Here is a 15,068-nt window from a genome sequence, read left to right on the forward strand (position 1 = left end):
AAAAAAAAAAAAAAAGAGGGGGTGGGCGACGCACTCACTACCTTCTATTAGTGAGTGCACCCCATTGCAAAGGTAATATCACTGCAATGGTAATATTTTTGAATCATCTGAACTTCAAAATATCATTATTATTCAACATCACATCTATTTATAATATAAAGATCATCTATATACTCAGTAGAGGCAGTAGAATCTGCAGCAGGTTGAGATTCATTAGATTTATCATGTTGTGATTGATTTGCAGCAGTTCTATTATACTTGATTCCAATCATCTGAAGAGTTTTATTATACTTCTTATTCAACTCCTTTGTCTTCTGATTTGCAATCTTGCAATTTGCATTCTTTATAGTGAGGATTTTATCTACTTGCATCTGTCTGTGTGTGCTTTTAACAATCTGATATCTATTCATTTGATAATGATCAATTAATTTCTCCCTTCAGTGCATATTCAGTTTTGTCTACATCATACTACTTTTGAATATCTTATTTAATTGTCTGATTAAGTCAAATGTAAAAGTGTTCTTCACATTTTGTATAATCTTCTCTACAGCATCAATTTGACAATGGAATTTTGTAACTGTGTTAAAAAAATATTAATTGAGAAGAAGCAGTTGACAGTTAATTTGTGAATAATAAAGTAAATTGATCACATTTCTCATCATCTTCATCATACACAAGCAGATTTGAGCCATTCTATAAAGTGTGAGATTTCAATTGATTGAATATTACTTCACAATTAATAGAGTAGATTCTGTGGTCTGCAAAGCCAGCTTTAATAATGACAGATTTGAAGATTTGCTGATGAATGCTATGCAGATTAACAAGAAATTATCTCTCATTATATTGTTTATATCTGTAGCAGACAGCCTCATTAATTGCTTTTATATGATAGTGTTTATACTGTTGAAAAGGCACATCATCAAGAGATTGCAATATATGACTCGTATAAGAAAGGAGTTCAAAAACAACAATTTTATGAAGGTCACAATATGGAAAAAATTCTTCAGTGAAATGAAATCTGTGATTGTCAAGTAGTAATAATCAATGACTGCTCAGCTGGCATTTCTTATTCATTATATTGAAATATTTAATTCATTCAAATATAATCCCATCATTAATAAAGCTTGATCCAGATGTGATTATTATATAATTGCTAAATAAATTGATGTCTGTATATTAATTTTTTAGATGAATTTTTAATCTCATTATAATCAGTGAATATAGAACTATGCTATCTGCACTCACACATTTCAACACAGTTATTAATCTGTGAAAATATGAAGATTGTATGACAGAGTTCACATCTTGATAAGCAGTTATAACCCACTGCCTGTGTCCCTCTTCTTCTTGGAACTCAATCTCATCAAAGTTATAAACATCATATACATGGAAGTTGTATTGATTGAATATAGATTCATAGTGATTGAATCAATTGATGATGAAGCTTATATTCTCACTAGACACTCATTTTGAATCCATTGGCTTCTGCTTCACTTTATTATACCCTGGCAGACATTTTGTGAATCGATATGCCCACATCTTGCCCACAGTAGGAGGAGAGATGTCAGAATTGAGATGATGAAGCTTCAACATTCAATTCACAGCAGCTTCAATATGCTCAATGATGGGAGGGTAAAAATTACTATCCAACTGTATTATCCTCTTCTTAAGAGCCTCCTCCTGACTGTCATTCAATATTCGATTGATTGGAATCCTTGTTGTCCTTGATTTCCTTCCTTTAATCCACCCAACCAAGGTTGGAATTTCAAATTCTCGCGCCACATTCGTGATTTTCAATTTTGGATTCAATTTTAATGTGTCAATGGCCTTTTGAAGCTGATCTTCAGTGTATTTAGATGATTTAGGCATGGTTGTGATGATTAATGAATATTTGAAGTTGAAGAATGATGAGAATTAAAAATATTACCGTTGCGGTGATATTACCTTTGCGGTGGGGCGCACTCACTAATGGGAGGTAGTGAGTGCGCTTGGCACGGTTAGGAGTTTTTCTTTTCCTTTCTCGCTTATTCTGTTTTTATCTCCCTTTCGTTGTCAGAAAAGGGAAAGTATTTCCCAAACAGAAGATCAACAACCATTAACTGGGACAAAAACCGTGATTATGTCCTGGACAAAGCCCATGTCCAATAATGCCAATGCCAATGCTGATAAGAATAAGGACAAACAATAACAACAATCATCACCATTACGATCCATCACGAAAGGAAGAGAAAACAAACAATAATAACATGCAGAGGCTGAGGTGAGGCTGGCCTACCTAGTCCAGACGAATATGGTTATGTATATTCGAATTCTCTCCAAAAACCCCCCAGGATCCCTCTCTTTCCTGTCTTTCCTTTCCCCCTCTTCCCCGCAAGAACAACAAATCAAGGAAACGAAACATATCAAAGGGAACTGCCAAATCAGAACGGGACAAAACTCCAGACGCTCATCCCAACCCCAGCGCCGCTGACCGTTCTAGAATCAATCTTTTTTTGCCCTCTCTTTTTCTCTCCCCCGCTTTGATTTCTTTTCTTTTCTTTTTTTCCGTAGGAAACAATTAGGCCGGCCGGCCGGTGGTGGTGGGTTGCTAGGGTTTTTTGTTTGTTTGTTTTTTCTCGGATGAGACAGGTGGGATGGCAAATAATATATCGTATAGGCTCTAGAGGGATGCGCGGCTTCCAGACAAATAAACTTGCAAGGGTACAGTTATCGGTTAGGCGGCGAGTAGAGTTATTAGTTGATTATGGCATAAAGGGACTTTCTCCGTTTCAAAGTTGACAATGCAGGTGAAAATTTTCAAAGAAAGTTCAATTATAGATTGAGTGAGAATTAGGCTGAGAAAAACGAAGAGCAAGGTGGAAGTTCGAAGGAGGCGAAAGTTACGAGGGAGAAGGAAGAAATTGGGATCCTGTTTTACCCCACCTATTTAACTTTGCGCTCCAACGAAGTCGCCATTATCTGAGGCGGCGGAATTGCGACTGTGCAGCGATCGGGTTTGTGCCGGGCTGCTTGTGGGCTGCAGTGGTGTCATGATATTTGCCATGTTTGGGGGATGATAGTTTGAGGACGGGGAAGCTTGGGCATGAGTGTCATCTTGGCCGTCTCCGCCCAAGATATCCATGGAGCCCACTGATGGTCCTGCTGATTTCAAGATCTTGTTCTCATCGGACTGCCCGTTGTTATTACCTTCGTCAAAGTCTATGAGGTTGCTAGTATTATTCTGTTGGGTGGCGTGTGTTTCTGCAGTCATTTTTGCTAGTTGGCCTGATGAGGAGGCTTTTTCTGACTTATGTGATCGCGATGACGAATGGGGTGGTATTTCAAATTGACAGTGAGGCTTTTGACCTGGGAGAATTGCTGCAACAGATAGGATCTGTTGTTCGGCTACAGTCGGGTTATATGGGTTTCTATTGGGTGAAGAAGGTTAGGCATAAAGGGCAAGAGCATGACTTGAGTCCACTGATGAAAGATTTTCAACATACATTTTCGCATTCAGAATCCACTCAAGATCCTCTTCGCCTTCCCCAGGTCCCTGCGGTCTGCCTTGAACTGTGCGGAAAAGTTTGGGCCGCCATTCGACTCCATCTTCTAGCCTCTTTGATGCCTCAACCCGCTGCATCTCTTCAATCTTAGTTTTCTCTTCCGTAGCAAGGTCATGGTTCCTAGCAATTAACGCTTGGACTGTGCTATTCCAAAGTCTTTGCGATTCATGTGGCTCCTGCTCTTCTAATGGTCTGACAAGAGGAGGCGTGTGTTTCGCATTTGTCGCATTGAAAAGAAGCTCCTTTTGTCCACTCTATGTACTCAGTTAGTCACAAAAACGCTGAACCAAAAAGGGGGAAATGGAAAAGGATGTGCGCTTCAATGCACATACAGCAACCCTTTTTATGAACATCTCGCCGTTCCAAAGCCCGGATAGTTCATAAAGTATCTCACCGGTTCTGTCATCTCTTATCATTCCTCCTATGGCATTGTAGGTGCCGGAAAAATAACCTTTGGTTTTGAACTCGATGTCCGCCGATAAATTATTCTCGGGGCATCTTATAACGCTATGATCTCCTAGTTCATACTTCATTTTGCCCCACAGAATACCTCGAGCATACATATTCGGTTGGGTCACGATGCTGCAAGATTACCAGATTAGTTAGCAAAGCAAAGTAACGATATAGATAGCTGTCGGAATTTTTAACGTTTCAACATACTATCTTTCACCTTTCCCAGGTTCACCCCTATTCAGGAAGGATAATATCGCTATCCCTTCCATCATACTTGCAGCGGAATTCCCCAAAAATTTACTCCGCGGCTTCAAAGTACCGTCGATTCGTATATGATGTTCAGGGGCCATGAAAAAGTAACTCGACTTGGGGGGATGGTGGGAAGTCTGCTCGGAAATGTAGTAGCTCCGGGTGCCATCCTCGTAATCCCAATAGCAAGTAAAAGTTTCTCCTAGGATCGGATTCAATGGCTTTTTAACACCCCTAGCGTCATTAAAACCCATCCACACATTGTCAATATTAGCGACAGCAATTTGTGTTTGTTGTTGAAGGTATATAACTAAATATCACGATCAGGACGTACGGAGGTTTTATGTGCCATCCACTGAGGTAGAATCTAACCACGGACACGAATCGTTGGACAGGGTCATCTATTTCGGGCATTGGAAGGAGCGTTTCGGGGTGGGCCATGAAACTATGCATAGGTATTTTGTCATCAGTTATTTGATCAATCTTCCTCTGCGATGTATATGTTATGGATAAAATCTAGCAACGCACTTCGTGATCCGTTCGAGCATCGATCGAGGCTCCAGTATGAAGGTAGGAAGCGTGACTCTGCCAAGGTCCGCACCGGGCCGCAATTGCGAAATTATATGAGTCAGGACTAAAGAATTGATCCAAGAAATAAAGAAAAATTAGTATCTAATCCTTGATATATCAACTGGCATATCCTGCGGGGGAAGTAATAGAGGGGCGGGGATGTGTGGCGGCGAGAAGGCCGTGGCATAAATAACCAAATTACTCTGGAATGGAACTCACCATTGCCTTGTTCCGGCTCCACCGCCGTCTCATCCTCTGCATTTGGCGAAGAGCCACCGCTCGACTCATCGAGGGACGAGACGCTATCTACATAGACGCAAAGTTGCGAAATTGAGTGTGTGGTTAGCAGTCAATTTCCGCACGTCGAAGCTGTAATGGCGCCGGAGATTCCGGCAGTTTATTGAAAAACAAAGCAGCAGCAATCATATAGACCTCGGAATGTTCATGACGCACTATTTTTTGAGGACCTTGAATGGCTCTGCTGGTGGACCAAGGGGATTTTTGGGAGCATCTCTGCAGTATTCCTTTTCTAGACACTGCGCCTATTCCTTTTTGCTTCCCTTTTTTTTTTTTTTTTTTCCTCTATCTCTTTTTCAGATTTTATGGCTATTTTAATTAGCCGTCCTTTGGGGGATCTCTCGCGGAACCCCTCGAGGGGAAAAGGAACAATTGGAGAGGATGAAAGGAGCTGCCGGATGTTCCTCAAGTCAAGATATCGACGATGGGCAGCAGTGAATAATGGATTGGTATGAATGGCTACCGAAGGAGGGGGTTCGGAGAATAAAAAATAAATAAGTAAATAAATAAATAAAAATAAAAATGAGCTGTGGGTTTTGGGCGCAAAATAATAGATAAGAATATACTAGTATAGTTCAGCAAGGCCACCAACAACCAACAACCAACAACCAACGCTTGGGGCTCAAGACATGGAGTTACCGGACAAGGAGAGACGAGGTCAACTAGGGCAGACGGACAAAGGGGCGTCACAGGCTACTCGAATGCATGAAGCTGGACGAGGAGAGAGCGGGCAGTCAGAACCACGCAAGCAGAAAACAGAGCGCAGAGCCAGGTGTGTCTCTTCTCATTTCATGTCGCAGCCGGCAAGTATGACGGAACCCTTGGTGTGTGCGCCAAGCACCGGACCAGCAAGCCATCATCCCCATCACGTCAGCCAAAACCTCGCCGGATTTGCTCCAAAATGGTTGGGCCCGCCTTCTGTTGGTGCTCTCCCCGCCGCAGCCCGCGCACAAAAGCTTGCTTGTTAGGGTTAAGCCACTGGCTTAGTGTGGCCCGTCAGGGGCTTCTGGAAGGATCTGGATTCCGCATTTAATTCAATAATGTTTGACTCTCATCTCGGCACGACGTAAAATCTGTTGTTCTATTCCTCTTCCCCTGTCGACTTGCCCCTCCTGGTTTCTCTTGTTTTCCCGTCTCTGTTTACCCCACTAAGAGCTCGCGAAGGTTTCAAATGGCTTTTGGATATATCATTACGCAATAGAGCTTATCCGCGGCTTTTCTTTTTCTGGCCAGTGAGATGTGGCTTTCTAAGTACAAGGGATTGTCCGCCTGATACCCCCCAACGCCTCCCCTCGATTCTTCGTCCTTCCAATGCTTGTTATTTGATCGTAGCCTCGATTCGCTATCAAGATATATCTACGAATATTCGTTCTTTTCCTTCCGGGATTCTACACCACGCACATGCACCGCGACCTGGCATTATTGTCGTTTTCATGATAGGAGGAGCTGGAAGACGCTGATGTCTTTGTACGGTCCTTCCTCAATCGAGAGTGAGGGAATTATCGGGAGATGAATAGGAGTGGTTGAAAGACAGGTCCAATCTGGAGGAAGAGGGTGTGGAGCAATGTTATATTATGGTACGTTACTGTTTACGATAAAAACGAGCATTCTACCTACGTTGTCTGTCTAAAGCAGAATAAGTGGCATGAGGGAGGGGGGGGAGAGGAATCATCGTCATAAATCATCAAACCCGGAAACCATTTCATCATACATCGCGTATGGGTGCGTCGCCGTTGGTTATCTCGTGGAGAAATAATGGATCTGGCTGGTAGAGCATGACGTGGAAGTGCTCAATGGCATGTATGGATTTCAGAGACTTCCAGTTTTTAAACCATATCACCTATTATGTTTCATACGATGGTTAGCAGGAAGCAAGAACTCCGACGTTTGCCATAAGAAGAGAGGGAGAGGATGAAATGGAAAGACACATTGGAAGAGTTTTGAGGTGGGCAGGGAGGGAGAAGAGTAGGGGGATGTTTCCGCTCTCCCACACCTTCTCAGCTGGCATTCTGGATCGAAACGTTTTCCCAACAAACTCGTCAATCTCCCTTCTCATGCGCGGAGTCAAGTCATCCGTGGCAGGGTCATCTTCTAATTCAAATTTGGTCCAGACGACGAGGTGGACGATGTCCTTCTCAACTCCATAGGGCCAGTCATTGTAGAGGATCTTGATGTTGCCTATATGCGCCAAAAGAGAGAATTTTGCGCAGATTCGGATTCCAAGTCAGTAAGTCCCAAGAAGAAAAATAGAAGAAATTTCTGTATCCCTCCGTGCAATGAACGGGCGAAAAGGAGGGACAAAAGACGGCATAGAAATGGGAGGCGAGGGAGGGAAAGAGATATTTACCCGGATGCTGAAACGGTGCAGTCCCTCGTGCTTCTAAATCGCCCACCCAACGCAGCCTCTTCTGAACCACAAAATCCAAAACGGAACCATATATTGCTTTAATCTTTGCAATATACTCCAAGTACCTCCTTAAATCTGAGGGCCAGCGCTGGAGAAGATGTATTTGATTCGATCCTAGTTTGATTTAAAGCCGGGTATATTAGTCCCCGTTCTTTAATACAGCCAACAAATAAGCAATGTTATTCTTTGCTTTCGTATTTCCATTTCTTTTTTAATCCACCGATTTATAATACAACGAAGAGAATAAACACCCACCAACTATCTCCTTCACAAGGTCCCAGCTCTGCGGCTTAAACTGCGCATCAGGCGTTGAAAGGGACTTTATAGACTTCTGAGGTAGATTGCGGAGGTATTCTGGACACTCAGATGGCCATTGTGATCGGGGAACATTGACGAGCCAGTAAGGGAGAGGTTCCGCTGGCGCTGCTGCAACCGTTGTCTTCTCGTCAACAAGTTCTGCAGCGGTCGTATCTAAAGGTGTGACAGCGAGTCCGGGTGATAATAATTCTGACACCGGAGCGCGAAGCGTGTCGTCGTCGAGGTGAGCAATCATCAGGAAGGCAGGACAACAAATCAGCAGCAGTGAAGCTAGTACAGCTATCACCGCCGCGCATTTGGGATGTTGTTGTGTGTCTGCGTGTCCAAGTATCCAAGAGACAAGGCGTGGAGGCAAATAAACTTGTCCTAGAGATAGCCTATCGGCCCGCTGAATATGCCACTCACGGCTGGCTTACGCTACCAGTATTTCAACGTGATAGAATGATGAACAAACGTTTGAAGAAGTTATTTTTACGACCTTGGTGGGCTTGCTGATATGGAACGTCAGGTTGGCGGGACGATCCTTGTTGCAGCTTCATTGAATTTCTTCGCTCCCTTTCCACATTTGAAGCATCAGGGGAACTGACTGCCCAGACAACATCCCTTAGCAATAGACATCCCTAAAATTTATATAACATTGCAAGGCTATACCGAGCCAATAAAATTTCATTGCAATAATGGTATATAGCTGATTCATAGACAAGATTCAAATCACTCCTCACGAAAGATCCCCCAACTAGTTCCTTCTCAACCCACCACGCCCATCATAAGTAATTGCTTTCTGGTAACAATGCCTTAACCCTTGCTACCTCCGGCCCATTAATGCTCACAATCCTCACTCCATGATCCTCCATCTCTCTCTTGCACACCTCCCACCCCCCAAGAGGGTCGATGCATTTCGTCCCCTCCTCCACCACGAAGCAGCGAAACCGTCTATCCGCTGCATCAACAGCAGTCCTCGTCACACAAAAGTCGCCCGCAACCCCAACGATGAAAATATCCGAAACACGGTGCTCCCTTAACACCGCAGTGAGATCTGCATTCACCCCGCCAGTCTCAACACAGTTATTGTTCCCAAATATATCCGTGAACGCAGAGTACATTTCCATCCTCGCATCCATCCCCTTGCGGATATTCACGCTGATCCTGTCCGCTTCGATTTCGGGAATGATGCATGCGCCTGGCGTATTAGCGACGCAGTGTACTGGCCAGAGGCGTAGCGGCTTTGTTTCCGCCTCCCTACCGGCGGCGGTGTTTTTCAGGGTAGTGGTAGATTGGAAGGGGATGTTGTTGGGGGCCGGCTGATTGGTAGCGAAGGAGATGTGTGATGTTGGGTGGAAGTCCTGAGTGGAGATTTTGACGACAAAGCCGGGGAGGGCAAGGAGGGGATTTATAACGGGGGCGAGGGTGCGGGCTCCCTCGACGGCTAGGCTGCCATTCTGACAAATGAGGTTTTTGTTAGTGATAATGCTTATTGGAACACATATGGGAGCGCTGGGAGGCTGAGTAGGTTAACACGAGAACTGTGTTGGAGGGGGAATACCTACGGGCGGACAAAAGTCCTCTTGCATATCCACCACGATCAACGCGGGGCGAAATGGAGCTGATGTAGCCTCATCGAGATTATCGCCACTCGAAGCCATGGTGAGAATGGCCCGATATGGGCCTTTTTCAATTCAAATGGTATTACCACATTGAATGGTAATTAGAGAATTGGGTTGCCTCTTGACCGTGTGGGGTGACTGTACTTGCTCGCTTTTTTATAACTAGTTACTATTTATTTATTGCCAAATCGGTCCCACGTGAGTAGGTCTTCGCCATGACATCATAGCGCTGGATGTGAATCTCGATCAGAAAAAAAAATTAGTTGGGTCATAAAATGCTACAGATATTGCCTTCTCACGGGAGGACGCTGCAAATTACATGTCTTACTATATACAAAACCCGTATGCTAAGACCAACTCGATCAAAGCTTCGCAATTGCTGCGGCATCATCACCGAAAACAATCCGTTTATCCCAGGCAGCTTCAACTTCCCACGAACTATATGTGACCCGTTCTTTCAATACAAAGCGTCTTGCAATTTCTCTCGCGATAGGGTCGTTATCTCGCGCCGCATCCAAAATCAGCAATAGCCCGCAAACTACGCTTTCGAGCCCGACAAGGAGATCCCGTCCTTCCCACCTCAATTGTTCTTTATCTTTGGTTTCGGTGGATTTCTGCCACTGCTCCCAAATTCTCTGTATTTTGTTAGCTTCTTCCTTGAATGAATTCTTGCGCGCAATCACCAAACCGCTCGCGACCCATAGTCCCACAGCCGCCAAGGTCGCCGGGCCTTGTCGAGATTTCATCACACGAACCAGGTCGTCCGCCATGATATCGGTAGTCCCTTCCCATATGCTGAGAACACATACGTCACGGAAAATCCTCGCAACGTTGAACACAGGATCCTCATTCTCAAGATAACCGACTCCACCTAGATTCTCCATGCACGCACGAACTCCATTGATAGATCTAAGCGCTGTTTGAGCTTTGCCCATGGGGGTAAGGAGACGGAGCAAAGCACTGGACTGCTCAGCGTTGGTTGGGAGGATAGAAGCCTGCGTTGCTTGCGTGAGACGGCTGTCTTGCCCTTCAGAGATACCCAACAATGAGGCCACGAAATGGGCAAGATGGAGCAGGCCCCGATACATCACATGCTCCCGAGCAAGCGCTCTCACGTGTGCGGGTAGTTCGGTGAGGAGTCTGCCGCCCGCAATCCTCACCTTCGCATATGCTCTGGAGATTGCCAACCCTCTCCCCCAGCCACCCACAGCTCCACTCATATTATGAACTCTGGTGATATTGAGAATGGTTGAAATTTCCCTGACGCCATCGCCTTCCTTACCTATCAAATATCCTCTCATTCCTTTCAGTTCTAGTTCTGCGGTTGGGAGGGCTTTTGTGCCGAGCTTATTCTTCAATCGCTGAATTCTCACACCGTTGAGTTCCGTCTCGTCTTCAGCTCCCCCCACAACTCTTCTGCGCAAGGGGGCATAGAAAGCGCTAATCTGGCCATCTGGTCCTGTTCTGGCAAGCATAATCGTCATATTAGCGTCGGTGGCGGATGAAAACCACTTGAAACCGTCGAGCTGCCATGGTCCAAGGGGACATCCAAGTTCATCAACCCCTTTACTCGCGTTTTGTTCTTCTGTAGAAAGTTTCCTAGCCACCGTCTCAGTCCCACGAACATCGCTCCCTCCCTTCCGTTCTGTCATCCATTGGCCGCTGGTCCATGCAACACTGGGATTTCGACTAATTAGTCTATTTCTAGCTTCTGTAAATATAGACCCATTCGCACCATTCAGATGCCGCCCAAGCAATTTGGCAGCACCATCGGTCATAGCACCCGGGCATGTAACCAGAGCGGCACTGGAAGTCCAAAGATGGAGTTTGATGAATTGATATGCTCGGTTATTCCACGGCGAGCCTCGAGCATTGGCATATGCTATTCCCACCATTCCCTCCACAATTCCTCTATCCTGTAGTTTGCGCCACCCTTCACTTGTGACCAGGGGGTCCTGTTTATTCTCCGTGCCAAACGTAGAGAGCGGCCGAAGGTACGGCTGGTTCTTCTCGGCGTCTGCTGCATAGGCCATATGAGATCTCGACAGCACAAGACGAGAAAATCGAGAAAGGTCTTCATCTATGCTGGAGGGTATAGGGGATGGAAGGTACAAGGAGATGATCCGGCGAAAGGCAGCATCTTCAACATACTGAGGGGGGATGGTTGGAGGGGTTTGGAAGAAACCCTTTGTTGCGCTGGACGCTTCCATTTTAGCGTCGGTTAAGAATCAGTAATGGTATTCTTGGTTTGTCCGTCATAAGATCTAAGTAGGAAAAAGTTGAAGCCTTCGAGAGATGGAAAAGCATGGACAGGGATGATATACATGGCTCGCTATCCGATGAATGAGGAGTGGTTGGTGTCTTGAGCCTCGGCAAGATGGTCGACCAGCCACCCTCCACTGTTGTCTATCCGCTGGATTTACTGCGAATTTTGCCAAGGTCTAACATGACGGAGGCACCACACTTTACGCTGTACTAGCTCTAGGGATGAGTGTTACGAGTATCATCACATTGGACAGTGCATCTCACTAACAATGTCTGTCAAATTGCCAATCCAGCTCGCTAGCTTCAGAGTGAGATTGGGACAGATTGACGGTAAACTTCGATTCCGCCTTTGAATCAGTTAAACCCAATCCGAACGAGCACGACCTGAAAACACCCGAAAAAGATCAAGCTCGGATGTGACCAGAGCAGTATGCTGAATCTTTGAGGGATCATGTACGAGATTCAACATCGAATGCAAGATTGGTTCCAAATTTCTCTCACCAGGGCGCTCAGCTAAGGACCACAAGGGCAACTAATAAGGCCTGACGCAGCAAATCTAGGGCTACGGAGTAGAATTAATGCCAATCGGAAGGAAGGCTAGTGGTCCTCTGCCTCCGATGGCTTCTGGAAGCAAACCCGTTCAAGGCTCGGTGACCGAAGCCAGCAAGATATCACTCCAGTGGTCCGGTGGAGACAACTAAATGATTGAAACAAGGGTTTTCTGCGAAAAATACCGGGAGTGGGTATTGCTTCTTCACATTTTTACGGGGATTTTTGCAAGCAGAACCCTCCTGCATCCTCAGCCCTTCAAATCTTGAGCATTGCTCGCTTCCCCTCTCTAAATATCCAAATCGAACTATTTGATGACGCGGCACTAGTTGAGAAAGGACAAAGAACGTTATTCCTCCGCCGATACTCCATATGAAAAAGGTTGTCCGACGAGGATGGGTTGAATTCTCATATGTATTCACGAGGGCCGAATTTACAACTTCTTATCACCTCAACTTCCGATGGATTTCCACTGGACCTTTTGAATCCTGTACAGCTCTTCTGTAGCTGATGAAAGGTTTATGAAACAGGGAGATCCCGCAGGTTTTTAAACTAACTAACTATGCCTAGCACATGTAAAAGCCCGCACTAAGGTGCCAGCGCTATACCGAAGCACGCCACGAACTTCGCGCACTGAGTCATATGATATAAAACTCTATTTAATAACCCCTTATGATTGGCTTGCTCGGCTTCACCATATACATAGGTTACTGATCCCAGACATCAATGTCGAGGTGTGTACACAGACTCTGTACAACGGGAGTAAATAGAAATAATACATACCTTCCTCTCAAAAAGAAAAAGAAAAGAAAGGGGAAAAAAAATATTATATATACTGAAGAAAAAGAGCTAGTTAAGAATTATAAAAGCAGCAGATATTGAATTAGCTGTGAACAGCTGCTGCTTAAAGAGATCTCTCATCCACCGCTGAGAGTCATTCTTATTATCATTTACAATCTCTATCATCTTCACCTCTTCTTTATCTTATATGAAGTAGTGAATAATATGATCATATCATTTGTAGTTACTACAAGCTTCATCAAAGGGATCCGACAGATAATAATAATATTCTGAGAATGACTGAAGATTTGAATAAATGAAACAGTCTGGTACAGATATATTGAATAATCAATTGGAAAGCAATTTAGACTGGTATAAATACATAGCCAATTTAAAAGCAAATTAAGTGGCCATGGGGAGAGAGGAACGCGTGAACTCTCCAAACCGTGGTATCAACAAGGACACGAAACAAACACGGCAGTTGGGTGAACGATTGCACCTAGGAATAACAGGCATGGAAACAGGCAGCAGGGAATCAACTTAAAAATGGGTATCGAAAACTCCAGGCGCAGGATAAACAGACACAGGCAGACCAACAAGGGACCACCTCAGGCAAAGCGAAAACTCCCGCACTCCACCAAAACGAATACTTTCCTTGGACGCCTCCCTTTGGTCTAACACATCACTATTTCCCCATCAAGATCGATGTATCTGTCCACGATTATATCCCCCCAAACGTCATCACCCTGACCCTGCAAAAATTTTGCTGGCACACTCTTATAACAGACGGAATCTAGGCAGCCCTTCTGGCCAAATATTATTCCTGGCCGAGGATTGGGGATAGCACTTCTGTCAACGACAAGAGCAACAGTGCAAAGACGGATGTAAGTATTCGTAAACTCAATGTGAGCGGTACACTGCACCCGACAACCCAAACCCCCTTCTAGCCGATAAGGATTATGTATAGGATCGTTTTCCAGATAATCGCGAAATCCTGCAGACAATACGTCCGCTGAAATGATGGTTTGTTGGGCGCCAGTATCAAACAGCATTACAGCTTTTTCGAACGTCTCTACCTTGGAACTATCGTCTACACCTTCGAGGATCACCTTCGCAGTTATTGTGGCTAAATTTTGCGATTCAAGAGCAGCTGGGATCACAACTGGATATGGTTCTTTGTACGGCGGGAAAGGCTGGGCATTCTCTTTCGCACGCTGTTTCATTTGTGGCGATGGTAGAGTGGGTAGGGGGACTTGGTTCGAGTCATATTGAAGTCGAATGGGCTTGGTAAGGCTCGTGCTGGTGTCGAATGATGCCTGTGCCTGTACTTGTTGAAGAGCTTGGTTCCTGAGATCACGCTTCCTTAGGGCAGGGATTGGGGGGTCGATGGATATCTTTCTGTCCAATCCAGTAAGACTCCCGGAAACCGTTTCAAGGCATTTCTGCCAAGTTGTTTCATACGGGGTGGACACTTTAAGATCCGGCAAAGCAGTGTTAATGGCCTTTCCCACTTGGGAAAGGAGGTGGAAAGGGTGAAACGAGACTACTCTCGTTGCAACCTGCAGAATGTTAGTTTTTCTATCCTTCAGTAGTGGGATGGGATGATTGCAAACCTCTTCGGCTGGCTTAGAGTCTGTTGCAAGGTTGTTCATTTTGGCGTCGCGACAGTATGAGGTATAGATGGAATAACAGCACAATCTCGAATCGTTAAGGCCCACACACTTGCAGTTCAAGCAGATGAGAACTCTGATCGTTGTTTCGTCATGGGTTATGAGGTTTGTGGGATGGACGGCGCCTGCCTATTTTAAGAGGTCCTATGCACGCCACACTCGGTAGATTTTAAAGAAGGCAATTATCTCTTCACCTTAAATCAAGTTTATTTAACGTATTATTAAAACCTAGCAGGAAAGAAGAGTTAGATGAAGATATCACCGCGGGCAACGCAGGTGATGCATGTTATTGCCACGAGGGTCCCACCGCTGGATGGAAGCAGAACGATAACAAAAAAAGAAAAGAAGTAAACACTAGAAGAGA

At 44.9% G+C, this 15,068-nt stretch overlaps 6 protein-coding genes across 6 annotated transcripts; all 6 read right to left on the bottom strand.

The window, feature by feature from the left end:
- Positions 1-1,593: 1,593 nt before the first annotated feature.
- HCAG_04475 (predicted protein) lies at positions 1,594-1,869 on the bottom strand (the record flags this gene model as incomplete). The annotated part of the gene is made up of 1 exon (XM_001540585.1): positions 1,594-1,869. One exon carries the CDS (start codon positions 1,867-1,869, stop codon positions 1,594-1,596), a length of 276 nt encoding a protein of 91 aa, XP_001540635.1.
- A 1,057-nt stretch (positions 1,870-2,926) lies between these two features.
- HCAG_04476 (hypothetical protein) lies at positions 2,927-5,240 on the bottom strand (the record flags this gene model as incomplete). Its single annotated transcript, XM_001540586.1, has 9 exons — positions 2,927-3,407; positions 3,483-3,796; positions 3,875-3,941; positions 4,071-4,124; positions 4,203-4,478; positions 4,579-4,689; positions 4,773-4,878; positions 5,034-5,120; positions 5,177-5,240. The coding sequence occupies 9 exons, from the start codon at positions 5,238-5,240 to the stop codon at positions 2,927-2,929; spliced, it is 1,560 nt and encodes a 519-aa protein (XP_001540636.1).
- A 1,576-nt stretch (positions 5,241-6,816) lies between these two features.
- Positions 6,817-8,071, bottom strand: HCAG_04477 (predicted protein; the record flags this gene model as incomplete). Its single annotated transcript, XM_001540587.1, has 4 exons — positions 6,817-6,951; positions 7,105-7,250; positions 7,459-7,632; positions 7,774-8,071. 4 exons carry the CDS (start codon positions 8,069-8,071, stop codon positions 6,817-6,819), a joined length of 753 nt encoding a protein of 250 aa, XP_001540637.1.
- A 529-nt stretch (positions 8,072-8,600) lies between these two features.
- On the bottom strand, positions 8,601-9,479 carry HCAG_04478 (conserved hypothetical protein; the record flags this gene model as incomplete). The annotated part of the gene is made up of 2 exons (XM_001540588.1): positions 8,601-9,275; positions 9,384-9,479. 2 exons carry the CDS (start codon positions 9,477-9,479, stop codon positions 8,601-8,603), a joined length of 771 nt encoding a protein of 256 aa, XP_001540638.1.
- A 323-nt stretch (positions 9,480-9,802) lies between these two features.
- On the bottom strand, positions 9,803-11,650 carry HCAG_04479 (predicted protein; the record flags this gene model as incomplete). Its single annotated transcript, XM_001540589.1, has 1 exon — positions 9,803-11,650. The coding sequence occupies one exon, from the start codon at positions 11,648-11,650 to the stop codon at positions 9,803-9,805; it is 1,848 nt and encodes a 615-aa protein (XP_001540639.1).
- Positions 11,651-13,708: 2,058 nt separating this feature from the next.
- HCAG_04480 (predicted protein) lies at positions 13,709-14,686 on the bottom strand (the record flags this gene model as incomplete). The annotated part of the gene is made up of 2 exons (XM_001540590.1): positions 13,709-14,593; positions 14,648-14,686. 2 exons carry the CDS (start codon positions 14,684-14,686, stop codon positions 13,709-13,711), a joined length of 924 nt encoding a protein of 307 aa, XP_001540640.1.
- Between the last annotated feature and the right edge of the window lie 382 nt (positions 14,687-15,068).

Source organism: Histoplasma capsulatum, genomic scaffold (assembly GCF_000149585.1).
Source record: "Histoplasma capsulatum NAm1 scaffold_4 genomic scaffold, whole genome shotgun sequence".
Classification (NCBI taxonomy): Eukaryota; Fungi; Ascomycota; class Eurotiomycetes; order Onygenales; family Ajellomycetaceae; genus Histoplasma; species Histoplasma mississippiense.